The sequence below is a fragment of the Oenanthe melanoleuca genome, chromosome 12, assembly GCF_029582105.1.
Source record: "Oenanthe melanoleuca isolate GR-GAL-2019-014 chromosome 12, OMel1.0, whole genome shotgun sequence".
Lineage (NCBI taxonomy): Eukaryota > Metazoa > Chordata > Aves > Passeriformes > Muscicapidae > Oenanthe > Oenanthe melanoleuca.
Window position 1 is genome coordinate 8,829,588 of NC_079346.1, and position 26,895 is coordinate 8,856,482.

The 26,895-nt window shown below is 43.5% G+C and overlaps 1 protein-coding gene across 3 annotated transcripts in view; it reads right to left on the reverse strand.

The window, feature by feature from the left end:
• SETD5 (SET domain containing 5) overlaps positions 1–26,895 on the reverse strand; it is a 63,750-nt gene that overhangs the window by 30,577 nt on the left and 6,278 nt on the right. The window contains exons 2-7 of one of the 3 annotated variants that reach the window (XM_056501265.1): positions 7,808–7,982; positions 3,908–4,013; positions 2,839–3,050; positions 2,460–2,518; positions 1,865–1,998; positions 788–826 (exon numbers count right to left, since the gene is read on the reverse strand). In XM_056501265.1, coding sequence (XP_056357240.1) covers positions 788–826; positions 1,865–1,998; positions 2,460–2,518; positions 2,839–3,050; positions 3,908–4,013; positions 7,808–7,878 — 621 coding nt within the window. In that variant the 5' untranslated portion in view covers positions 7,879–7,982. Of the gene's footprint in view, positions 1–787; positions 827–1,864; positions 2,053–2,459; positions 2,519–2,838; positions 3,051–3,907; positions 4,014–7,807; positions 7,983–26,895 lie in introns of all 3 variants that reach the window. The other 2 variants (XM_056501264.1, XM_056501266.1) reach the window with 2 other exon arrangements.

Below are 26,895 nucleotides of genomic sequence, written 5' to 3' on the forward strand. Positions count from 1 at the left end.
ACACTGAGATGTTAGTAACAAGGACAAGTGAAGAGCAATCATTATTTTAATCATATATATTAAAACCAGTAAGAGTTTCATGCATTTTTACCCTCTCAAGTCACTTGCATACTATGGAGATGGTGCATAGGGACAACACAGGATTGTCCTCTTTCCTCTGAGCCACCTGCTAGAAGCCACTGCCAGCTGCAGGACTGGAGTCAGGTGGAACTGAGCAAACCTTAGGGCACCTCTTTTGTGTCTAGAAACAAATGCAGCTCACAGTTCAAGTCTACTTTTTTGTCAAATAACCTTCCATAGTCACACCTACCACCATTGCAGGAAGTCAGAGATAAATATATTGTCCCATTCATCTCTAGTAAGACGATGTGGAGAGAAACAAGGCAGCACTATAAGGGATTCCCAATATTAAACTTGTGAACTACTTTGATGTCCAAGCTTGAAATAGCTTTGATGCAATCAAACAATAACTGCCCTCACAGAAGAGCAGCCACAACCAGTTCTACATCCCTTACATCAAACACCCCACTCCCAAGTGCCATGAATCAATCACCTCTCAGAACTGGATTGCATTATCTGACTGGAAGCTATCAGAAGCAAATGGAAGGTTCAAGGGGCAATTCCTGTGATACCCTTTTGAATAGGCCTCCTTGTGGTGCACTGCAAGGCTAGAGTCTATTACAAGGCTGGCCCCACAATCAGGAATTCCCCAGGCAAATCAAAAGAGAGACAAAATAAAGCGGTAAAAACCCCACCACCATTACAGAGGGTTGTAATTTCTACTCACCTTCATCCTCAGAGACTTTCGTGAGCCCTCTCGAAAAGCCTGTCCCCCAGGAAAGGAGAAAAAACAAAGTATTACAAATTTCCTAAGAATTTTCCCAGAATTTTCCCACACAAAATCTTATTCCAATCCTTAATAAAATATAGCAAGAATTACAGGAAAACCTACACAAGAAACAGTGGACCTGAACAAAAAGAGACTCTAATGCAAATCAAGCGGAAACTGCTGAAAAGCTTGATGGCCAGGATTTCTGAACTAAAAAAGCATGCCTCAAACTTAGTAAAAATGCCAAGATCAAAACTCAAACTGTCCCAACTAACCCCACTTGCTTTGATACAAGAAAGGTCCAGCAATAGAATCAAGGTGGTTCACAACAAAAAAAAATAACCTCTCCAGACCTCACATAGCTCCTGCCCTCAGAGTTCTATTTAATCAGTGCCTACCAGAAGAACTTCAAGGAAAACCTAACCTGTGGAAAATCATGGTAAAACTGGCAGATGATGGGAAAGAACCAGCTGCTCACACATTTTCATTCCAATATAAGCAATTCAAAATTATTTCAGTCCCCAAACCCTCACAAACAAGACAGTAAAGCCATCCCTCAACAAAAGTTCATCACTACCTACATAGTTTTCCACACAGGCACTCTGTCCCTGAAGAACAGTGCCAAGAAGCTCTGCAGCCAAAATTCCTCAACAAAGCCTGCTAAAAAATACCATGCCCCCTTCATTTTTCCTTCTATTCACAGACTGACCCTTTCCCACAAACAGCCAGGCTCCAAAAGCTATTTCCCCAAATCCTAATACAGCAAAAGGAAAAAATATGTAATTGAGTCCATGCGCTGAGCATGAATGGACAGCATTGGGAAACAAGGGTGGAGTTCCAGCAAGGTAATTTTTAAACCAACAGCCACGTACCCGAGCAGGTCACAAATACAAGGCGTCCCATTATTACACCTGAAAGAGCAATTCTTGACAGAACAAAAATTTCTTGTCTACTGCCAGCTAGTCAACCTGCTCCTAACAACACTCTGCACAGCATTTGGCAGGAACTGCAGCAACGTCGTCTCACTCCACATACCTTGATCTTTTTGGTCTTTGGAGCAGCACGAGCCTTTTCCGTACTCCTCTTCCTCTTCTTGGGTTTGCTCCTGCGGACGCGGTTGACAGTCAGCGTGATGCTGGTCGGCGTGTGCTGAGTGGCCGTATACAGCACTGTGGAGGGAGAGAGTTCTTCATCCCAGCTCTCAGTGGCACTGCTGTCCCCGCCTAGAGAGACAAGTGCTTCATGAGCAACAGCTTCTCATCCCTGAGAGCACAGCTTACACTTATGACCATTTTCACCAGGACAACTTGTCGCCCCTGCACAGCTCTTCCCTGAGAGAACTAATACCACCTCTGTTTTCCCACCCAAACTGGGAACAGGTGTTCCAAACTTCTGATATATCACAGAATGGCGCTGATGAAAATTCTCATTTTCTGTTCACAAGATAATCTGATTTTGCCTAGAGCTAACTGAGGTGAAGCGTAAGGAGAGGAGAAAATCCCAGTGGTTGGGAGGCAAAGAACATTAGCTGGCACTGATCAGAGCTAGATGATTACAGCATCCAAAAGACAAAGGTCTTGTGGAAAGAAAATAAAACTCACCATTATCAGAATTATAACCTCAAACTCACCTGACACGTTGTCCTGCTTCCGGCGGCGGAGTCTGATCACCTTCCCCCTGCTCATTCCTCTGCCAAAGGAGAATGCACAATTGAAGCTGGTTTGTAGGAGTAAAGTCACTTGAAATTCAACAGGATGTCACAAGATGCGTGCCCTCAGTGGGGCCCAGGATGATAAGAACATCGATTTAACATCCTCATCTCCACTCCTGGTGCCACCAACACTTGTCAGGCTGACAACGCAAAGGAGGAGGGTCAATACTGGGTAAAGCACTGGAAAGAACGCTCCAGTTAGCAAAAGGAAGTCTGTCCCACAGCCCAAAGGTGACACGGTTTGGTAAGAGCAGTCAATACAAGGAGCAGCCCAGATCTGCACTGCACCAAAGCTTACCTGCACTTTTCACACTTGAGGAGGAAACCATCTTGGGAGACACTGCAATGGCACCAAGTGGGAATTGATTCTCCTTCTGAGGAGCTCTCACTATCCCCGGAGTTCTCCTCATCAGGCGAGTGCAGGCCATTCAGTTCTGCACGAGGTATTATGGTCTGGACAGGAGGAGAGGCTGGAGGCGTTGGAGGAGGAGGGGCTCCATAATTATGATCCTGAAAATGAGTATTTGCAGTACTACTTTTAATGTGAAGATATGATGCCTAGAAACTGAAGTCCCAAATCCACAGTTCCCAGGTTAATATTTAACTGGTGTAAAACAATAGCCTGAATTCCTCAACCTACCAAGAAGGTACAGTAATAGCTCTGAAACATGTAAATTATTTCCTTCAGCACCAATAAATTAAGCTCAAAACCTATGAAAACAACCAGGCTATTTCGACATTAACTGTTGTACTGCTAATAATCTGAGATGACATAAGTGTTTAAACAGTGAAACCAGCTGCCCTGAGATGTAGAGTTTCTGTCTGTTGAGATAATCAAAACTCAACTGGACATGGTCTTGAGCAACCTGCTCAAGCAGAGTCAGCTTGAGCAGGGAGGTTGGATTGTGTGATCTCAAGAGGCCCCTTCCAATCTCAGTGATTCTGTGACACCCTTTTTATCCCACAGCTTCAAGCCATGCTCCCACTTTTCCTGACTGTTCCTTGATTCTCATTGTTTGAAGTTACCACTGTGAAAATCTGCGCAGTTGAAACAAGTATAAATATACCAAATAGAACATAAAATTACCAGAAAAATATTACATATTCATATATATTCACACTCCATTAATATAATTCATTCAGTTAAAAATCTATCACCTAGAACACTAATAAAGCTTGCTGTACAGTATGCAAGACTTCACAAACAATAAACACAGAAATAAAAAACGTACGGCAGAACTCAGCTCTAACTTCGTGTTCCCTAATAAATAAGCCAAAACTTCTAAGGCTTAATAGGCAAAGAACTACGGAACAAGGAGAAAAAAGTAGACAGTAAAGAGCTGATTCACTGCAGAGAGAGTACTCACTGCGTAAGGCAGCCCGCGATAGCTGTGTTTCTGGGTGGCCCCATAGCCGTGGCTGGAGTACACATTCTTCTCACTGACAGCTGGACTAGCTTCCACAGACTCTGGGCTGCAGAAAGGGCCAGAAGTAAAACCCATCAATACAACATAATTTTTTTTAGTGCCAGTATTTCACTGCTCTTTTCTATTCAACACATGAGCTCAAAATGCAGAAACTTCATGAAATCGAGGTGGTGTCATGTGTTTCACCAAGCATCATGTGTGCAGAAGCTGTACAGGATGAACCTGCTTTCAGAGGGAAGGAACTGAGTAAGGGCCACCCTATATAGCTCATTAAACTAGGTCTCAGTCTCGGAAGTTAAAAAGGTAATTGGCATGTAAGAAGCTCAGTTTCCTTATTGTTGAGGAAATTGGGTCTAGTTCAGCACTCGCATCTGAACCCAGCTAGCCTAATCTCAAACCCACTGAACAGTACTGCCATTTTATCTCTGCAACAGCTTATTTCAACTGCAGCTAAGCAGCTTTCCTGCACCTGCGCTTGTTTCTCTCTCCCTCAGACACCAATTGTTACTAAGTCCAACATCCTGTGATAAAACCTGCATGAAAACAGCAGCTATCCTGACAGAAACTACCAGGAACTGGAGATTCCCGTTACAAAGAGACAACAAAATCCATGACCTGGTCAGACAACGGCCACAGACAGATCAGATTCACCCTGTGTTTTCTATACAGCACCCTGCAATAAGCAGAACAGGAAATCTGCTGCTGAGGTACAATGCACTCTTCCACCACAGGGTGGTGAAAAAAACTAGCTAAAAATCAAAGATATATCCTCAGCAGAAAGATGCAGAAACCCTACTCGGAGAAGGGACAGCTGCAATTCAATGCAGGGGATATTAGATAATGAGGCTACAGACAGAACACCAGCAAGGAAACACGCTGTTAAAGTAGAAGATACAAGTCAGATAACCTCTGCACAGATCAGAAGTAGGGCCTGTATCAAAATATGGCAGAATATTACTGAATCATGTCTGCATATGAAATCTTCATCAAAATTACAGAATGGAGCTGAGCAAGCAGGGAAGAAAAATACAGAAAAGGAAAACTTTACCTTGGACTTTTGCTGCTCTGGTGAGATCTCACAGGATTCTCAGTGGGTCCTACACAGTCAGTGTGAAACAGGCACCATCAAACAATGGTCAGCAACCATGTGTGGGGCAGTGCTTAGGCACCCAAGAAGAGTAACCCTTTGCCCTTTGGACTTCCTATTAGCTCTTGAAATCTCTGCTGCACTGAAGTTTGCCCCACCCTGCCACTCAACCTCATCTATTCTTAAGGAACCAACCTCTGAGCTTCTGGCTTATTCTGGAGTAAGGTAGATCTGTCTTTGCAACATAAAGGAGCGATAATTTATTGTACAAAGAGCTGCAGAAAGCAGAAGACATTACACCTATGCAAACAATACTTCAGTAGCTCAGGATTTAGGTGCATGACATGATAAATTCAGTTAGTTTTCAATGTGACTACAGCCAGCTAAACTGTCAGAAGCAGAGATAAAGATGATTTCTCTCAAAGGATATACTTCTTAATAAAAGATACCATGTAGAGCTTGCCACGTAATCCAGCCTTTGCAAAAATCCTTTAGGACTTTCAGATTGGTACAGTGTCAAATCCATATTCAGGTTTAATAACACTTTCAGAAATATTTCAATATTAGAAGGAAAAGAGCCTAAACAGTCTAAGCAGCAGATACGTCCTCTGTCCAAGTCACCCACATTCCTAACGACAGACTGGAATACCAGCAATGCTGCCGCAAGCATTAGCAATAAAACTTCAGGATTGTTGGTGCAACGGTGTCCAGGGGCAACAACGCTGGGGCCCATGCTTCCTCAGCAGCAGCACGCCAAGGAGCTTCCACACCTTCCAATATGCAGTCAGACTAACACAGCAAAACTACTCTGCAGCCTCCATGTCACCCTCAGATGAACAGCAACATCCTACACCATTTTCACCTCCTCTCTGTATCAGCGCCGGGGAAGATGCTAAAGCTCAGCCCGTAAAGAGATCAGCTAGTTTTCTTTTTACCTTCCCCACCACCTTCACGATGTATATCTTGGAATCAATTCCTTGTAAGAGGTACAATTCTTTGTAAGAGGTAAAGCTCAGGTACCCCAGACTTTATGCATCAAACCAGAAAGTTTCAGAGGCAAAGTGAAGGACAGCCTTAACTTTGAACAGACCCATGAAGGACACTTCAGCAATAACAGTACATCGATGCAAAGCCGGGAGAATGAAGTCCTGGAATTCCCAATTTTCAGAAAACAGGCAGAGAAACCAATTCAGAAATCTTCAAATGCCTTTTTTTAAAGCACTCCAGCCTAGACTCAAGTTGGACCTAAAAATTTCTTACAAGGGAGAAAGAAAATGCTTTGCAGAAGGTTTACAGTCAGTCCTTTTGATTCCTAAACGCTACAAGAGACACATGCGCAGATACATCTGGCTCTTCTCCCTACCACGCTCAGCTTTGAAAGCAAAGTACATGAGCAAACTATTTAGCACTCTTCCTCCTGTCATAAACAGTTTAAAATTCCTGCATGTTGAGTCTTCAAAGTGCGGCTGTGGGAGAAGCAGGGTGACAAGCAATACTAAATGTTAGATCTTGAAAAGTGAAGGATCATGTAACCAGTACAGATGAGTGACTTACAAGATTCTGATTCCCCATTTAAAAACAACGTGTAAAAATGTGGGCTTTAGGATGGAATGAAGCATCACGAAGAAGAATGGCTAGAATGGGGCCAGTGCCAAGACAGACAAAAAAGAGCATTAGCAGTCTTGCAGAGAGTATGACTGCGTAGTCAAACTCTATGCATAGTCAAATCAGGGTGAAATGGAAGGGAAAAACAGTGATTCATACCTTAGCCCACTGCTCTTACAGATCAAAATTAATAGAGTCTGGAGCAATTTCTGTTCTACACTGATCCAGCTGACATGCAGGTATTTGCACAGTAGATACCTTTAAATAATACATGGGAAAAACCTATCTCCAAAACATCATTTGTAGATTTTTGTAAAGAGATACTACAGCCTGTGCTTCAAAGAAGGATGCAGACAAGCAGGAGGTAGAAGTACACAGAAATAAACTTCACATACTCTCATCCTAGCTGACATCATCCTAACAAGAGTTTTAAGAAGAGATCACAATGCAGTATTTCCTGATTTTGAAATGCTCCTGACTCTGCAGAAGCAGTCTTTTAAAAGAATTGTAAGTCCCCTCAAACAGGCCTCAGAGATATGGCTCCAGTGAGAGCCCTGCACATGGTCCTGTGGTGGGGACTCCAAAGGATGCTCTCTGAGGTGTGCTCCTTGGAGTCTGCTCAGGGGCAGAAACAAAATAAAGGGGCCTCTCAGGGACAGAAACAAAATAAAGGGGCCTACCCAGGCTGATGCTGTCTCACATCTCTGTCAAATTCCACAGATATCCACAAATCAGTCATACAAGACTGGTACCAGTCTGAACTAACAGGCTTTACTGAGAGGAAGGTTCAGCACACTGATCCCTCACATTACAGCTGCTGGAAAAGGAGCTGACTTGTACCGTGCCAACGTCAAGCCTGTGTATAGCAAATGCACGACTGCCTGCACTTGAGTATAGATTTACTAGTCAAGCTGATACAAAACCCATGGTTGAGTGCCCCATACTGCTGGAATCCTCCTTTTCCTCATATCCTCTGTCAAACTTACCAATCTCCATAACACTGCATTTGTTAACGCCCATCTCTCATACAGCCAGTGGACCAGCAGCCCCTTTCTCCCAAGTGGAGAAAGCACTGGCACCAATCCTACAGGTCAGCCCTCTGGCACCCTCCCATTCTCCTTTCTCCTCATCCGTGGGGTAACACTCACTCCGATCCTGCAGCCATGTCGGAGTAGGACGTATCTGGTGTGGTGACTCCCAGAGGGATTGCAATGCTCATGACGCCCGTCGGGGATCACGGAGTCCAGAGGGCAGCGACTGGCCGCTCCGAGGGCGGAGAGGAGCCGCAGAGCCTCGGCCAACACGTCACGGACATGGGGAAACCTACCGGGGTAGAAACAAAGCATTGCATCTCCGTTACAGGATGAGGTCTCCCTGTATGCCTCTAAAGAAGGCTTTTACAGCAAAGAAAAGCAGAAATAGATTTCCATCAGTGACATGCCACATCATTTTTACTTCATTTTCATCTGTAGGGCCAGGGAAGAGATATATGGTATTAGTTTGGTGGGGGGGGTTGGGGTTTTTTTACTGTATTGGACTGACATGCAATGAGCTGCTCTGCCTTAAAGCTGATAATGATAGCTCCCCCCTCCCCCAAGTAAATTTAGGACTAATTATCAAACAGTAATCTATCAGCTCCTTCTGCATATAAGCAGCAGCTGCCACCTCTCACCCACAGCCCTCCAACAGCATTTCCTAACTCTTTCTCCAAACAAGCTGCAGGCAAAATCCCATCTCTGTGGACAAGTACACAATGCCAGGGCGGACCGAGCTGAGACTCTCCCTGGAGATCAGTCTGTATGTGCATTTGCCAGGCCTACAGCACAGGTGAGTGCGAGAAGCAGAGCAGCTGTTCCCACAGCACCGATGGCTCCCCTGGGCCACGAGGCCCATCCTGGACTCTGCACCGGCGGCTCAGTGAGCCCTGACACTGCGAGCCTCGACTGCCCCCGACACCTCCCCACGGCAGAGCCACGTCAGACGGCGGGGCGCGGGCATGCGGCGGAGCGCTGGCTGTGAGCGCCGCCTGTGCCGGGTGAGTCACGGCGGCCCCGGGGCGCAGCCGCCGCCGTGCCGGGGAAGCCCGGGCTCCACCTTCCCTGCTGACCACAGCGCTCTGCTACGGCCGCCACAGAAATCCGCAAACGCGGCCTTCCTAAGGTCGGATGGCGGCCGGAGGTGAAACGGGATCAGCTCCTCGTTATGTAAATAACCTCAATAACACAGATGAACATAAAGGAGCTATTATTCTACAGCTCGAGAGACCTCTTCCCCCACCCAACACAGAGAAAAGCTGCATTTCTGGACGCAGCAAAGGTAGCTCCGAAACCAAAGAAAAATGGTGACAAGCACCCTCTCCACACGTTAGAGTTTAAGGGCAGCTTGAATACTTTCCACTGCCTTTCCCTGGCTCCGGCAGCACAGACAAGCCAGCCTGCTGTCACATGCTCCCCGGCATCTCGGGGCCCTGCCAGCAAACCCTCCTGGGCTACAGAGAGGCCCTGAGCCAACTTCTCCTGTGGGTAGTGAATTTCTCACAGGGAACTGCCTTTGGACACCACAGTCCAGCCATTGTTTAATACACAAAACCCCTAGAAAGACAAAAACACACACTCACTGTAAGGGCAAATGAAGAGTGAGAGTCAGAAAGTTTAAATGCTACATGCTGTATTGCCTTTTCCTGTCTTAAAAGGCAGGCCACTTCTCTTGGTACAAGGAAATACTTTCCTTCTTCAGCATACATCCCTATGGAAAATCCTTCAGACAGTATTACAGGCATACAGTGAATTACAGAAGTAGCACATAAAGATTTTTAAGTGGTCTGTGGCAATTCCCTGTTATGCCCCAAAGCAATGGTCTCACGGGGAGGCGGGAGATGAAAAAGGAAACAGGCAGGACTAAGCTCACAAGTAGCTCCAACCCAAGACAGCCCAGTGTCCTTGAGTGTGTTTTCTGGAAAAAAAATTAAAAGAAAAATAAAAGGACCTTCCAGAAGTGTCTTATTTACCCTTTCTTGTGCTTGTGACAAGAGTTGTGATTTCTACACTGACACAAGAGAGACAAACTGCTCCTAAAATACAGCTAAAAGCTACAGACATCAATCCCTGCTTCAACCAGGTCACGTAAAACTCACAAGTTTCTCAGTGTCTGAAGCATCCTTCCGTTTAAGGGACACGGAAAACTCTTCCTCCCCTCACACCCAGTAATCTTTCTAAATACCTGTTTAGATGTTTTTCCCTCTATCGATCTCATGCCTTTGCCAATGACCATACCCAGCTGGCAGCAGCCCGGCATTTCATCAGGACAAATTCCAGCCTCCCGCCTGCCTGTGACTCAGCAGAACTGGAGGATTTCAGGTGCAGCTTCTGGACTAGAGAGTCACAGGATACCTGGTCAGTCCAGGAGTAACTGGGACAAGTTTTCACCCACTTCTCATAGGAAACCCTCTTTCTATAATCACTGTACAAATGCTCCTGCACTGATACGGTCTGATAACTCTCATTTTTGGGAAGATTACTGGAGAAACACGAAATAGCAAACTGAAAGGCTAAACAAGGCAAATTCCAGTTCACTTTTGTGTTGACCCAGCAATACTTGCCCAACCATCACCATGCTCAGATTTTACTGTTTGGCGCTGTTATTTTATGTGTATTTCAAACTCTGACAATGTGACAATTGAAAATTAATTGCTGAGGCCAACTTCAAGTGCTGTCCAAGACCACATCATCTTCAGGCTACATTGTCTGGACTCCATGAAACTTGGCCTGCTAACATGCAAAACATCATCCTGACAGAAAATGCTGGGGTGGAGATGTTAATGTTCACCCATCAAACTGGCCAATTTCCTGTATATTCAATCCTCAAGGTCCTTCCTATCGCTACCCCCAAAAATACAACTGTATGGGAAAAAAGAAATAGAAATCACAACCAGTTCTCTCTGCTGCCAATGGAAGAAGTTTTACTAAAATTCAGTCTTAATTCAAATCTAATAAGCTTCAGACCACAGCACTAATCTATCTCCCTTACAACACAATTCTTCTTGAAATCCAATGGAAATGGGAATTTTGATGACCTAGCAGGTAGATAATATTTAGCTGGTTTTGAAAATGCAGAATTTTAAGATATTTTCCCCCCAAATTAGGCACCTACACACCAGCCTCCTTAACCAGTCATACTGGTATAAAGATACCTGGTCTTCCCCAACATCATCAGAACAGCCCAGATGAGCATCCACCCGCACAGCCACCCCAGCTGGGATCCCCAGCTCACTCAGGGCAGATCACACTGCAAGGGACTGACCCATTTGAGCGGCTGCCTTGGCTACACTGTGAATATATGCTATTCAGTTATTTCAGGTAACATCCTGTACTGACAAAAAGGACTGTAATAAATCTAAGCTGGCCATGCGAAGGTTAAGCAACACCTGCTGCTGTAACAGTGAATTTAATTTTTGGAACTGTTTAGGATGCAACGGCTGCAGCGCTGCATTGGCTCACTTCCACAGCCAGTGCCATCCATGTACAAATAAAGCAGAGGCAGAAAATTTACTGCTGGAAACTCTATTACTTGTGGTGTTAAAAGTCTATACTAACAGGGACAATCAAGCATGGTGAGTCAAAGAGCTCACCAGTGCTTCCTCCTTCAAGACGCGTTTGTTCCTGTTTTCACTTGTGTCTCAGTCATACAGACACCTCTGGGCACCCATAGTGTGCAACACCTGGTGACAGACTCTACAAAGTATTTGTGAGCATCATGAAAAATTCACCTGCAGACAAAAAACTCCAGGCACAACCTCACAGACTGCATGTGCTACCTAAATTCAGACTCCATCACCCTTTGGTGCTGCTCAGGTGACGCTGTACAATCTCAGGGGAAACAGAACATGTCCCTTGTGCCCTCCCACAGTCACAGATTCAAGGGCAAAGCAGTTACCAAACAGGGGGAAACAGATTCATCCTGTTCCTCTGCAGAGTCAGTGTACATCTTAGAGTCTGTTTCCACAGAGGGCCTGAAATACTTTACCATTGTGCATCCAGTGTTGCATGCATGGCCAAGAAAGATAAAAAGGCAACACTGGTACAAACGTATTGTGACAAACTGACAAAAGCTTTTTCTGAATATGCAAAACTTCAACATGTAAGCCAGGGCAGGGAGAACAGGGCAATCACCTCCATGTGCACTGATAACGACCACTTCTTGTTTGCAGATAGTAAAGGACAGACAAACACTTGCTTTACCTCTCCCCACACTTCCCAAGAACCCCAGTTATTGAAGTCCCAAACTGGAAACAGATTCAAGACTTCTGACAACCCAGAATTACTAGAATACCTAGTACTAGAATAACCACCATCATCTTCTCTACGCTCAGCAATGGGCCTCTAAGTCACCTACAAAGGATGGAGCTCTGTGTATAATGAGTTGCACATCTTTAAGCTCCCACGCCATTACCAGTCACGTCAAATTCAAAGCACTTTTTTCTCCTGCACCTCATACTGCCACAGGCCAGTCCAGAGGTGGTGGAAAACTGGTAATAGCAGCTCTGCCATGCAGCCTCCTTTGGCATCCTCTCCACCAGCCTCATTTGGGACAGAGACAGCAAGGTCTGATGAGTTCATACTTAGACTGTCATCTGCACCAGTGGCAAATCACTCAGCATGTGGAGCACTGTAACAAGTGTTAGCATCTTAGATCTTCTTCATTCATCTTTTCCCTTGGAAATTTCAGAATAATCAAAATCTATGGGACATCTAATGTAAACAGGAACAACTTCCATTACCATGCTGAAAATGTCCTCTCATCAGCCAGTGCCACTCAAATATAAGCACAGTCCACCTGAGTCCAATCAGACACTGCCTGTACTCGCACAAACCTCATGTCAAGGTCAAATCCTCACAGAAGGGAAAGCACCTTTAGAGCAAACAGAATCAGAACAAGGTTTTCTGTGTTTAACAGGTCAAAAAATGCATTAAATTCGCTGAATTTCAGACATGTTGCTCTGTAAGGACATCTACACAGATACAGGGGCAGAGCAGATAAATCCTTAAATCATTTACCTCCAACTTACTGTGGAACAGATTGCTAAAAGTACTTGAATTTGCCTCCATCTACCAATACAAATGCTTAGATGTGCTCTGAAAACAAGCTGGGTTCACTAAGCAGAAAGGAAACAACTGTGCCAGTTTAAAAGAATAAAATATTGATATAAGTATTCACTATTATCATTAGATCCATATATCATCTGCTAGTAGGCTGACAAAGCAAGACAGCAATTCTATCCCACGGGGTCTGGAAGAACTCAGTCCTGGTGTACCACAGAAAGGATCAAAGTAACAGGCAAGACTGGTATTCATTACTAGCTATGCATACCATGATAACCAAATTTTTGACAAGTACAGCGCAATGGTGAAAGATTTATCTGTCTTAGGCCTTTCTCAAAACTGTCTCCTGGTTTATATGTGTGCAGCCATATGCAAAAAGAAATGCTTGTATGTACACATTTGGTTCAGAGCTCACTTTGCTCTCTGGGATCTAGAGAACCTTGACAAAACACTTGCAAGCTCTTAGAACAAGAGTAACAGCATTTTAAAAATGTAAAATGTCAAAAAGCAACAGCCCAGTGAAACCTGTTCCTGCTCATCACACTCACAGGAGCTGGAGTCAAAGATCAGGGAATGGCAAGACTACTGCTTTTAGGATATGGATGATTTAAAACACTTTTGGTATCCATGGGCCTATGCATCAGTCAAGTTGTTCCACCCAAGATATGAAATCAGATTAACAATTCCCACTATTCTTGAAGTGCTCTATGAAAGCACTACTAACTACCTCAACATATGTTTATGGTTTTAAATTGGTGGAACAGTCATTTGTAAAGATAATTCCATAAAAGTGCCATATTAGAAAGCAGAAGCAAATTACAGAGTAGCAGTGATCCATGGCAAACCAAATTATTCTGAGGTATGTTTATGTAGAGGTGGCAGGCACACGCCAGGGAACTCTGCCTGTACCCCACACTGATGAGAAGGGACCTGGCAGCATTTGCATGGTCTGCACACACAGTGTGCTGAGCAGGTGACACAGATGATGTTTTAAAGGAATGACAACAACGTAATGCAAAAAGGACTATCCCAACCAAGAACTTCATATTAAAGTCCACATTACTTTAAGGGTCAAATAGAGGAAGTCTTCAAGAAAACATCACAACACTATGAAAATTTGAAATCATGAAAATAAAATTAAAAGAATAACAGAAATAGTGGAGAAATTCAGAAAAATCCCACAGAGTCAAAAAGAACCCCCTTTCTATGCTAAGAACATTGTTTTACAGTGGCTCTATCCACAGCATTCCAAGTTGTTGGTGAAGGTGACAAATTCTTCTAACACTGAAGCATTTAAAATTATATTTTTTCATTTAGTAGTATATTTTATTATATTTATTACATTTTATTTTTGCAAATACCGTTCTCTCCTATTTTCTGGAAATTATATAGTAATACAAGAGAAAAGAAGGATTACACATAAGGCACCACAGTTGAAGATACAAAAATTATCAAAGTACGTGGAACAGGAAAGAGGAAAAACATCCCTTTTCTCTTCCAGCTCCACAAACTTTTGATTTTGTAACAGTAATGGGGCAAAACTATTCTGCAGTGCAGGGAATACATCCTAATTGCTATGCTGGTCCTATACTGTTGCTGCTCTCTTTTCCCATGAGGTTAAGGAGAACAGTCAAATGTCTGTATGTCACAAAAATGCAAACAAAAAGGTTCAGAACAGATACTCTGAGATTAAGAGTTTGACAACCAACCTCCAGTGAATCCAGCTGTGGCAGCTGATGTTACTGCTGCGACTGTCTCCTCTAAGTCTTTGCCAAAACAGGTGGCAGGAAGGAAACACTGCCATGTCTCATCAATTGAAGTGGATGCCAAGAAGACTGGACTAAAAGCAGAAGCAGGTAAAATACGTATTCCCTTTTAGGGGCAATACATTTCTGCAATGGGGCTGATAACTAGGAACAGCAATATTGGAATCACCACTGCTCAGTTCACCACACCTTATCCATTTATATTCCCATGTTTTTCAGGTTTTAAGAGACCTGCCTACACCAGAAAATGGCTATGGATCAAGTAAGATTAATTTAAATAACATAAATAACATAGGTTTAATCTTAGCAGACCAAAGCGCTTCCTTGTTCTAAATTTTGTTGCTTGTGGATGCAATAGTATTCACATGAATGGTTTCATCCATGCAACGATTAAACTTTCCTAAGTAGACAAACCTTAAATTTAAAAGCTTTTCAGACAATCTCCCCCCCGCTCACCCCCCAAAAAAAGAAAGAATCTTTAGACCTTGAAATTGCATTTTGAAGGTATTTCAGAGAGAAAAGCCTGTACTACATGCAATGTCAGAGGGAAACTCAGCAATAAAGGGCAATAACTAGAATCAAATCCAAAGCCAGAGAATTACAGTTCCCATGAGAATTCAGACAGTCCAGAGTCACGGGAAGTCACTGAATACAGAAGGGGAATCAGCAGAATTTACTGGCACAGGGCAGAATCCCGAACTTACAACCAGGGGAAGGCTAACCACTAACAAGCTGCCAAGAACAGGACTGCAACCTCCAGTCCTAGTATCGGAAAAAAGATTTCTGCATAATCCCACTAAATACTCTGTGCCTGTGCCTCGAGGTCTGGCTGTACGTCCTTTATACATCTATTTAAGGCCTCCACGTGACGAGGCCGCCTGCCCGGCCACTCCCCGCCGGGGCAAACAACCCGGCCTCAGAGGCGATCCGGCAGCGCTGCCAGGGCAGACGTTGCATCAGCCAGGTGTGCAGGAAGCGCCGGAGAAAAAGCAGCTGCTGACGAGGGGGCTCTCGGACGGAGGCCGCTTCAGGAATCCCATGGAAAGGACGACAGGAAGGAGAGAGACGCTCCGCACACAGAACAAGCTTCATCGGCTTCAGAAAGCCTTTGTGCTGGGGCTCCGGACCTGGCCTTTCTCCCAGAGATGATGCAACACTAAGGAACAAGGTCTGTGCCAGAGAAAACTATTCACAGGCTATGCAGATGGCAAGGCAGCGAAAGGCTCTGGGATCAAAACATGCCAGAGCCCCCCAGGCCCGGCAAGCCCCCCCAGGCCTTCCTTCGTGCCCTCAGGATTCTCCATTTCACACTGCAGCCTGGCTCCTAGCACGACCGCGGCTTAAGGCAGAATGAAGGACTTTACAATGGCGAGAAAGAAGTAAAAAAAAAAGAAAAAAGAAAAAAAAATGTGTTTTAAAGTCCTGCAAAAATCACAGCTCGTTCTCTGATCTGTTGGGAGGGAAGAGATGGGGAAGAGACTGAGCTCAAAGCCTGCACTCTCCCACACAGGGATCCTCCCATCACCGCGGCTTGCCAGCGCACGCCTGAGCTCCCCAAACACGTAGGGCAGCTCTGCGCTCGCCGGCAGCCTCGGCCTGCTCTCACACATCAGGAAACCGCGCAGGGACTGCCCGGGCAGCCATGGCAACATCACACAGTGTGGCAATTATGGAGCCGCAGCTCCCACGCGAAGGTTCAGCCCTGCTTTCCATTACAGGGCGCGTTTTGACCCTTCCCCCCCTGCCCAAACCATCACCGAGTGCTATTCCAGCTCCAACCTGGCCTCTGTGGTTTGTGACTGGCAAGTTTTGCAGCCTTGCGCCTGGGCTCGAGAGCATGCAAATGCATTTTTTTCTGCATCTTAAGGAAGTTACTCCAGGCTTGTGTAACGCTCTTGAGCTGCATTCCACAAACACTGGTCTGTCCGATGTGCCTCGAGTGAGAAACCAGGTGACAAAAACACCTGCAAGAGTCAGATCCATTACTGAGCTACATAATCACTGCTATGCATTAAAATCCAGTGAGTTTTACAGGATTTTGGCAATATTCCACGTTGTGACAGGTTTCAAGGCTCGGCCCACTGCACTGTCCCACCACATCCCCTTCTCAGGGACATCTTCCTAGGAGACATCACCAGTTGTAGCACTTGACCAGGATCTGGTGCCCAGTTTTACTCTTGGTCATGTGAGATGGTTCTGGGACCCCTAGCAAATTCACACATTTCTGGCAGATGGGCTTTTCCCAGCACAAAACCTGTTAGACAGCAGTCTGAGTCAGTAGGACAGTGGTGGAGAGCAATCATGAGAGCCAAAGGCAGCACCACCCTTAGCTCCCCTTCTGGGGCTTCCAACCACTCAGTTACGCTGAACAATGTCCAAAAGATGTTCTTAATCGTGTTTCACTTTTCTGGATGAGCTGCATCTCACACTATATGGTGTTTTGGCACTGTTAAGATATGCACTGATCCCAAAATGCAGGTATTACTGACCCAGCATGCCCCAGCTGTGCATGGGGAGGTATACGGATATGTCCCAGCTCTGCATGTATATGGATCCTCCATATACAGTGGATGTTCACCCAGTAGTCATATTTACAGAATAAGACAGCAGCCAACAATATATTGGCCCAACCAGATCTAAGGAATATAAATTTTTACAAGTTATTTTGTAAAACTTACAATATAATCACAGATTTGCTTTTACAATCACAGAGAAAAGTGTGTAATGCTTATTCAGGAAACTCCCAAATATCTACTTCCTAATTGCTGGCAAGAACTGTAAAGCTTGGTGAGACAGTGCTGAGAGCCGTGATCACTTTTTTGAATAGCCCATTTTATTATTAACAAGATAGAAAGCAGATAATCCAGTTTAACACAATTTCAAAGTAAATGCAGGTGACCAAAAATTAGCAGTAAAACACCTGCAACTACTGAGTGAAAAAAGACAAAAATCACTTAAACCTGATTTATTTCTGATGACTTGCACGTAAATTAGTAATTTCTTCCTTTGAGAAGAGCACATCACACCATCAACCACCTTAACTGCTTTTGGGTGGTAACACAGGAGCATTGACATCAAACAGTTGGCCAAGAGTGCTCACATAGAGCTCACACGAAAGTGATGCTGAGTGAGTGGTTCTGTAACAAATCTTTGTAATGCTATCTGCTACCTCCATCTTTTTTGAATGTTGAATTACTAGGATAGTAATACATTCAGGATATTTTTCATGATTATCATAAATGCAACTAAGCACATGTATGTACAACCACACGATGAAGCAAAGGGGTTGAAATGCAAGAAGTTGCCCAGGCTGAACAGACTGACAGCCCTCCTCCAGCAGGTCCTCTCCATCAGCCTCCTGATGCTGTGGAGAGGGGGACAATGACACAGCTGAGAGGGAAGGCAAGGAAGAGGGAAATTTCCCTACATCTAAACTAAGCCCTCACAACCTCTTTTGTGTGCAGCACTTCCTGCGAGCCGCTCCTGCAGGTTAAGGCAGACAGGGCTGTCTGGACAAGGTGAGTAGCAGGGGTTGCTGCACTTGATCTCGAAACTGGAGGTCTTTGCTTTGTGCTTTGTAGTGCCCCAACACGTTCCTGCAGTTTGCTATCCCTCTAGCCCTAAGCAAGGAAACTTCCAGCTGCCAGACAACTTCTTTATCACCTCAGAAACAGCACAATTTACGTGACAAATTAACAAAAAATGTTCAGCTGCCTTTTCTTCCGTAGGACATAGAAGCATTTTCTTACTGCACAGTTGCAGAGGTGACAGCAATGGGGCTCCTCCCTGACTGGACCTGGAGAAGGAAGAGAGGAGAGGCAGAAATGCAGCCACACAGGAGAAAAGAGGAGTGCAGGTAGCTCAACGTCCTCCTCTGCACAGGCAAGGACAAGCATGCACTCAGGCAGAACCAACCAGGAGAGCTCCACCTGCACAAAGCAGCAGATTTTGAGAGCTACCAGAAGGGAATTTAAGAGCTCTGCATGTCTGTAAAGGCATCTGGAACAAGGTAATCTATGGAAATACAGAAACTTGGTAGCTGTCAAGGGAGTGGTGGAATGCACAACTGCAAATAAAAAGTAGAAGCATGATCTGGAGCCATTACCAAACTGAGTCACTCAATTCCCCAGATGAATTTACAAAGTGATGGACAAGTAGAATTGCTAAAGTACTCTCATTTGGATGGCATGAAAACCAGCAAACAAGTGCCATTAGAACACCACTTCTTACAATTATTTGTTTCAAACACAAATAAACTTTATGAACAAGTCCAGTTAACTTGAGAGACAGAGAATATCCTACATTCATTTAAGAATGAAACCTACCAGGAGAGTTTGAGCTTACTCTCAGAGGAATTATAATCATATTGCCATTGTGCAATTTTTTCATACTGTTTCTAAAAAAGGATGAAAAAGATTTACAGACTTCTGCTGCGGTCAACTGGAATGCAGGAATGCTCATCTGAATACAGTGAGTGTACACAGTTACATCAGGGCTTCTCTGCAGGGGCTTTCAGAAAGCCTTAACCATATCTTAAACATCTGAAGCAACACGGTATGGGAAAGAGCTGCGTTCCAATGATGCACACCACAAAGCATTACATTTCAGAGTTCCCTTCACATCTTATGTGTGTTATGCAAGGCAGTATTCTAGAATCAGCTTAACTATTTCTCCTCTAAATTCATCTTGATTTCATGAATTTGGCTGTGACTGCAAATTCATGCACCTGATCATGGCACAAAATCTTCAAAGATTCCTAAACTCCAGTGTCAGGAAAGGCGTATTATCATAATTTAAAAATATAAATCATAACATATTTTCTCCAAAAAGAAGTTGGGCCTTTTGTAAAAGACTAAGATGAATGTTTGTTCCTTTTCTCCCACCTGTAAACAAATCCAATGTTTAATTACTATCATCGCTAATAAACTGTACTTTAAAATTGAATTTGTCTCACCTCAGTTGATATTGCTATGCCTTTGTCAGCAAATCTCACAAGTCCTTTTAGAGAAAGATCAAGTCCTCTCTCAATTGTCTTTCCAATAAGCTGAGTAAGTTGAGCTCCTTTAAACCTCACATCATGAGGCTTTTTTTCCAGTCCCTGGATCATTTCTGCAGCTGTCCTTTGAATTCTCTCCAAATACACTGGCATTCTTCTTGAAGCATGGAAACCAAAATTCAATTCCAGTATCAGTCTCAACACTGCTGTGTTTATAAGATTACTTATTTTGCTTCACATTCCTTTCCTCCACTTTTTTTTTCTCCTCCTCAATATGCCCAAGAATCACATTAACCCTTTTAAATAAAATAATGCCCCAAGTACAATGTAGAGGCAACAAGTTGTAAAGACCTTAAAGCCATTTGAGCCACTGCTTTCCAAAATGCTGTTTCACAATTTATAGGTGGGTCTGCAATTTTGCTAACAAATGCATCATCTTGCAACTGGATGGATTCACATCTTTTGTTGAAAAACAAAACAACTCAGAGATCCCTAAATATACTTTATTATCACACTAGCACCTCTCTAGTGATCAAGAATCATCAAATATTTTATGCTATCCAGATAAAAAGAATCTAAAGAACAGTGAATTAAAATCTGATTTCGTCTCACAACCATCTACAGAGCTAGGTGTGTCCTTGCCAAGTTCCAGTCTCAGATATTTCAGGTCTCCACCAGTAATGCAATTTCTCCAGTACAAACATTTCCAGTATCAGAGTACAGTCTTCTTCCTCCTATCTTTTACCCTCTCCACCTAAAACAGGCATATCCCCCCACACCTCCTACACCCAGTCTAACTTGCACTCAATCACTGAATAACCCAGATTTGAAGGGACCACTGAAGGTTATACTCACTGAAACACTGTCTCCCTCCCCCAAAGCAGGGCCAACTTGGATCAGTTGCTCAGGGCATTGCTCATTTCTTCTCCAGGGCCACTAAGTCTTTGCGTAACTATGTATTTGAAGGCCAAAAATAACCTCCTGATGATCTGACTTTCCCCCTAACAAAGACTGGAAAATCTCACCTAGTCATTTTTACACTTGGCACTACATCTTACATGAGAGCTAGGCCATGTTTGTCAAGCACAGCCTGAAAAACAGTATAGGGATTTACCACAAAAATCATACAATGCATTGCAGCCTTGAGGTCCCCAAGCAGCATCAACCCAAGCCATTAAGTCTTCACAGTGAGCACAGTGTATTTGTAGTTCTTATGAAAAGCTGTAGAATTTTTTTAAGAACTAAAACTACATCAAACACTTTCTCAGAAGCCTTTGAAGAATGTTTCCAACTACCGAAGTGAAGCTCAGCTACAAGAAGCCCTCCTAAGAGGACCTTCCCCTGCATACATATGTGACTGAAGATGCCAGCTTCTCAGTTTCATGAAATGTGTATGAATGGGTAATGTATTGATAGAATTTTAAATGTCATTTTCCATGTCCACAGTCATAAGATTTATCAGCACCTCTCTTTAGCAATACATTTATTTAACAACACACACACAACATCAGTTTTCTTGACTACCTAAACAAGACTGTCCATCATCCCTTAACTAGCAGAGTATCTCTCAACTCACACATGCCAGTTCCTATAAAGCTTACAAGTTCCTGCTTGTGACTAAGAAAAATCTCCCCCACCCCTCCAAAACCTCCATAATTATATCAACAAAGGACTTGTGTGGAAATACACTTATCCATATAAAAGCATTTCATAATAGTCAAGTTATCACCCTTTCCTTGAAGAACAGCTAAGTGAAATCCAAGTGACTAAGAGCAGGGCTTCATGTAATGTAACAGCATGAGCTACTACACTGAAATTAGACATTAGCCAAGGTCCTGTGATCTCCTCACCTTACAATCTACCTCAAACATCAATTTTTGGCCCTGTCAGAGATGAACAAAATCTTCAGTCTGATTCAAGAGAGTCACCCTTGTTCTCACATTACGTTCTCTGCTCTCCTGTCTGGAATTATTAGTACTGTATTCTCTGCCAATAGCAAGGAATCTCTTTAAGCTTGAAAAAAATGTGGAACAGAATAAAATAAAAAAAATCCCATCACATGAGTAAATGAGGCTTGACAGTATGATGGATGCTGCAGGTTCACAAGTATGAAGGTACTCCAAAGATGATGGCTCGCGCCTGTTACAGCTTCACATCTTCACATGAGCATAAAAGGTTTGCCGCATTCAGGAGGGAGATGCTCAACTATTTAGATTGGACGCGTTTTATATAAGACTGAAGATGACTAAGTCACAGCTGGACAGATTATGCTCTAGAAACAAGCTACGCTTGCCTCCCTGTACCTTAAACAACAGCATTTCCTCATCTGCATATTTTCTCCTTTCTCTTTCAAACATAAGATGCTGAATTCTCACAAGAAAAAAAAACAACCAGAAAATATTCAGGGCAATGTTTAACCGAAAGGAATTTCACATGCACCACTCATCATAGGGCTAATTTGATTTTGTCATTATGGAAAAACTGAGAACTATCGAGACCTCAGCTGGGTAACAGTTGGATAGGAGAATGATCTCAACACAGAAGGAAAACAGTACAGACAGGAATTATCTTCCTGAATAACACAGATAGATTTTGTGTGCAGTAGACATCCAAACATAGTTTGCCAAAATACTCTGAAGGCCTCTTTACATAGCTTATCAGTCCCGTGGCTACAAATCAGTAGCAGCATTGTTCATAACCCAAACTACCTTGGAGCATTACAAAGCTATTGAAAACAGGCAGGGAAAACACCCTGGCTCATACTACTATGCTTCCCCATCATCAACTCATACAGATGTTTTCACCTGTATCCACTATATAATGCAGTTCCCACCACACCTACTAACAGCAGTATTAAAACCACTCACAGCTTTACTGAAAGAAACTGAAGATACATAGAGAAGGAACACAACACTACAGAACATGGATATATAGGCAGAGGTGATGACTGGCGTGGGTGAGAGAGCCACCTAAAACTGCAATTTGCACCACTAGACCAGAAGTCAAAAAAACCCCAAACCAAATGTGTTGCACCTCCACACTGCCTAAGATATCCTATGTGAGCCAATTCCTTTTTTGTGCCTTAATATTTTTATCAGTAAATCAAAATACCACTCCTGAGATGTCACATAACATGACATGAAAGCCAGGGCTATATCTAGCTCTAAGCAGAACAGGAATAGGGACACATCATCTTGCCAGCATTTCATCTTGAAATTTCAGGGAGGAGAAAAGCACCTGAAAAAAATTTCAGTCACTGGCCACCACACACATTTCATTCCTGGTCAGTAAAGGCTAAGGATCGCACGCATCCTGGGAGAGAAGTGGTAGACTCCAAAAATCAGTGATGATCAATGTCACTGCAGAGATTTTAACCTAAGGTAAATGATACCTTTTCAGTACTAACAGAATTTCATAGAAAGACCCATTGTTCAAGATGAATTTCTACATTTTAAACTCGTACCATTTCAGTAACAACCATTTCTCAACAACTCCAGCAAAAAATTTTCATCATTTCTTAAATATGTGTCAAGGCCACTTCTCTCCTCCTTCACAACCTTCCCTTCATGTAAAACTGAAAATTTTAGAATTCCTTTCAAGTATTGCCCCAGCCCAGTGACTCTCACGGGAACAGACTGCTTCACTATTACTCAGAAGAAAGAATGACACCTAAACTCTGACACGGGAAGAGCAACAGAAAGCTACAAATTTTGCTTACAAGAACAGCGTGCTCCCCATCCATCTCTGCTGTGCAATACTGTTAAAAAAAAAAAAAAAAAATTCAAGCAAATAATTTCACAGAAGGATCCTGGTTATACTTTTATACAGTCCTGCAAAGACCATAGAACTTATATCAACATTTGGACATCCCATTTCATTCTCCTCTTTCCACATTTCCAAATTTCTGCTGACCAGTTTCAAGCTGCCAGTCCCAAGCTGCACCCAAGAGAGGCTTAACTAATGACAGCAGGTTTCAATGCAGTCTCACTTTTAGAACGTGCTAGTGCTTTATTCTTTATTAATTTATTACTGCTGTCTGTGCATGTAAGACTTAGAAATGCAGGAGCAGGAAACAGGAACTGTGACACATCAATTTCAACTCTTATGTTGTTCCATGGCAGCTTGTGGGGGAAAGTCCTTTTCCAGTTTGTGAGTTTTTCATCTTCTTACAAATTCTGTGCCTGAACATTTCATAAAGGGTACTTTGAACCTGCAGTGGCCAAGAGAATCCACCAGAGATCAAACCTGTATTGTCAGATGCAAACACTTCTCTGCTCAGCTTCTTGACTTTGAGTGACCCACACCAAGCTCCAAGTGTTTCAGGAGCTAAGCTGCAAAGGTAACAAGCACCACTCTTAGCAGCACTAATGGTGATTTCCATAGGTGTGAAAAGAATGCCAGCAGCCTGGGACTTGGTCATCCAAGTGCCTCCCACCTCAGGCAGAGCATGCAAGAAACAGCCCCTCCAGATAGTCTCACTGCAGGATAGAGTTAAGGTATTTCCTTTGTGTATCTCACAAGTCACAGCTTTAACCTCAGCACAGATCTTCCTACTGATAAGTGACATATCTAAAGAGACAGATTTGGGATGGCATACCCCAAAATGCAACGTCCTAGTATAACTTTCCACCTCCTGCCCAGCCACTGTCACAGATAAACGATGTGTTTCAACCCTGAGTCCTTATCCTGGGGCATGGGCGGGGAGCAGACACAAGCATTCAGATGGAGTCCCCAGAGCTCTCCATACACACATCACCCTAGTGCTCACCTGGGCATTCAGCTGCCACAATGCAAAACGTCAGAACCGCTGTTGGCTGTAAGGATAAGACAGCACATATACTCTGCTTGGTTCCCTTATGGCGGTGATTGATTTGGGGCTATTTGCAAATGTTTTCATTAAATAAAAGGTTACCCTTGCAACAGATGAGATTTCTTGCTTATGAGACATACTGCTCACACCCATCATGAATTTTTTTTGCACAGTAATACGTGTTTGGAGATGTCATGACATGCTAACATTTAAATACCTTTATTCAAACACAAAACAGCCAAAATGCTGCCTCAAGTTCTGTTAGACCAAGTAGTCTCACTAGGTACAAGACAAAGCCTCAGCTTGCAGCTCAGACAGAGCAGCACACAACAGGATCTGCAGTGCACAGACAATTGCTTTATTTCAAATTTGCTATAACCAAGTTTTCCATATTAAAGAAATAGGATTGAAGCTTCTGCCACAACTGGCCTTGGCTGAATTACATTTTTTGTGTTGTTCCAGTCATACTATATATATTTTCAGTGAAGTTATATAGAATTCATGCCATGATCTTTTTTTATACATTTGACAGTGTATCTTCAGTAATTTGTAATTTTCTGCACACCTTGCTATTTCATTACCCATAACGACTGGTAAGAAAATACAAAACACTTCCTAATTTGTAGGTTAAAAAAAAAGATAAGAAACATTGTGTGGTGCATTTACTTATACAGATTAGTAATATTTTTATAGTAATTAACTTTTTGCCATCTTCCAAAATGAGCTATCACTCCAGCTTTCAGCTGTATTGACTTTCTACAAAAGTATACCTACAAGATTTTGCTGTTTTGAAACAGTTAAGCACCAAGCTTAGGCTGTAACACTTCTCCTCCATCACAGACCAAGCCTACATTAAAACTCACATCTGACCAGCTTCTCAAGCAAACAAGAACAGGTGATGGCAAGACAACATCAGCAAAAGCAGGGAACTAAGGGTTTGTCTAAATAAAACACTCCACACAGTGATCAAGGGTACAAAACTCACAGAGGGCACAGGTTTGTCAGCATACAGTGGCTGGTGGCTCACTCTCCTTTCAGAGAAGTGTGAAGTTACAGGGGACGGCCTGAGCTGGCCGCGCTGGGTGCGGCACCGAAAGGCGGAGACCCTGTTCCCCTTCTCCGGTCCCCACCACATCCTCTGCACTTCCACCCATATGCTCTCCCCTATTTATTTTGTGAGGGCTCTGGATGCCTGACAAATCTCTCAGTGAGCCAGTTCAGTTCACTATCTTGGCAAAAAAATAATCCAGCAAAACCCAAAACATAAAATAACCCTAACACAGCTTTCTGCTGGGTTAGCAAGCTGGAGGAGTTCAGAAAAGGAATCCAGCAGGAACCAGAGCTGGCAAACAAAAAAGGCAGAACTCCCCGTTGGGTGAGAGAGCAAGGGGGAACAAAACTTCCCCCATTCAGCAGCAGAGCAGTTGGATATGCTCAGCTGTCTCGTGTAACTTCACCCGGAGTAACCTCGCTCACAGGGTGCAGTTCTGCAATAGTTTCAAGCTGACTTCAGCTGGCACGGCTTCAGTGCAGCTTCTCCATCCCTCCCTGCACTGGTGCTAACCTGACCCCACAGTCAAGCAGTTCCGGCAGAAGCCAGCAGAAAACTCTTCCTTTCAAAAATGAAATGCACTTGTTTTCTGAATGGTAATCTTCCTGAATAGTTCACTACTGGGGCAGGCATGGGCCAGAACAGAGGTAAAAGTGACATTGGGAAGAACAGGGCTGTCAGTCTCAACTGCCATGCAACACTGCTGTGCACCAAAAACCTGCACAAAGCTGTACAAGGAATATACTGTGCATCACAAACACCCATTCCAGTTTAACACACAAGTTTCCATATACAAGCAAACCCTGAGGTGGAAATTAGAAGAACTGCAAAACAAAGCGAATTTGTGACAAGCTCAGAACCTGACTTCACCCTGCAAGTATCCTTGATCCCTCTTAACTTCCAGGCCATCTTGAACCCCAGCATCCTTAAGTTTGTAAAACTGCAAGACAACTTTGAAACAGCAAGCCAGTCTCCTTTACAGTCAAACAGAGCCTACTTAAATCAATCAAGCACAGTCATCTTTTCTTCAAAGGTTTACTATAGATGTATTTATACAGGATGCTTCCAGATCTTTGCTGTAGTGAAAGTTAATCTACAGCCACATTACTGAAAGCATTCTTGTAACATTTTAAGTTATTCCAATTCAATGCCACTGAAACACAGCAAATAATGTTTTAGTGTCTTTAGTTAAAGGCCACACAAATGCAAAAGGCTTGTGTACTCTTCCAAGTATCTATAAATTGACAGTGCAGCTCAGGTTGAGGCATGCTATTTTAAGGGCTCCATGTTGAACCCCTGGGGCACTTCAGTTTCCCAAATCACTGGTTCTCAACTTTTCCCAGTGTACTCCTTCCTGCCTACAAGCAAGGATACGTTCTCACCTCCTCACTCTGTCTCATAAAAACAGTTGAGAACTGCTCCTTGGCAGCAGTTTCCACACCAGCATCCTGCAGGGGTTCCAGTCCTAAAATCTGACTTAAAGCATTCCCAGAAAGATGTAATTTGGGCAGAGGC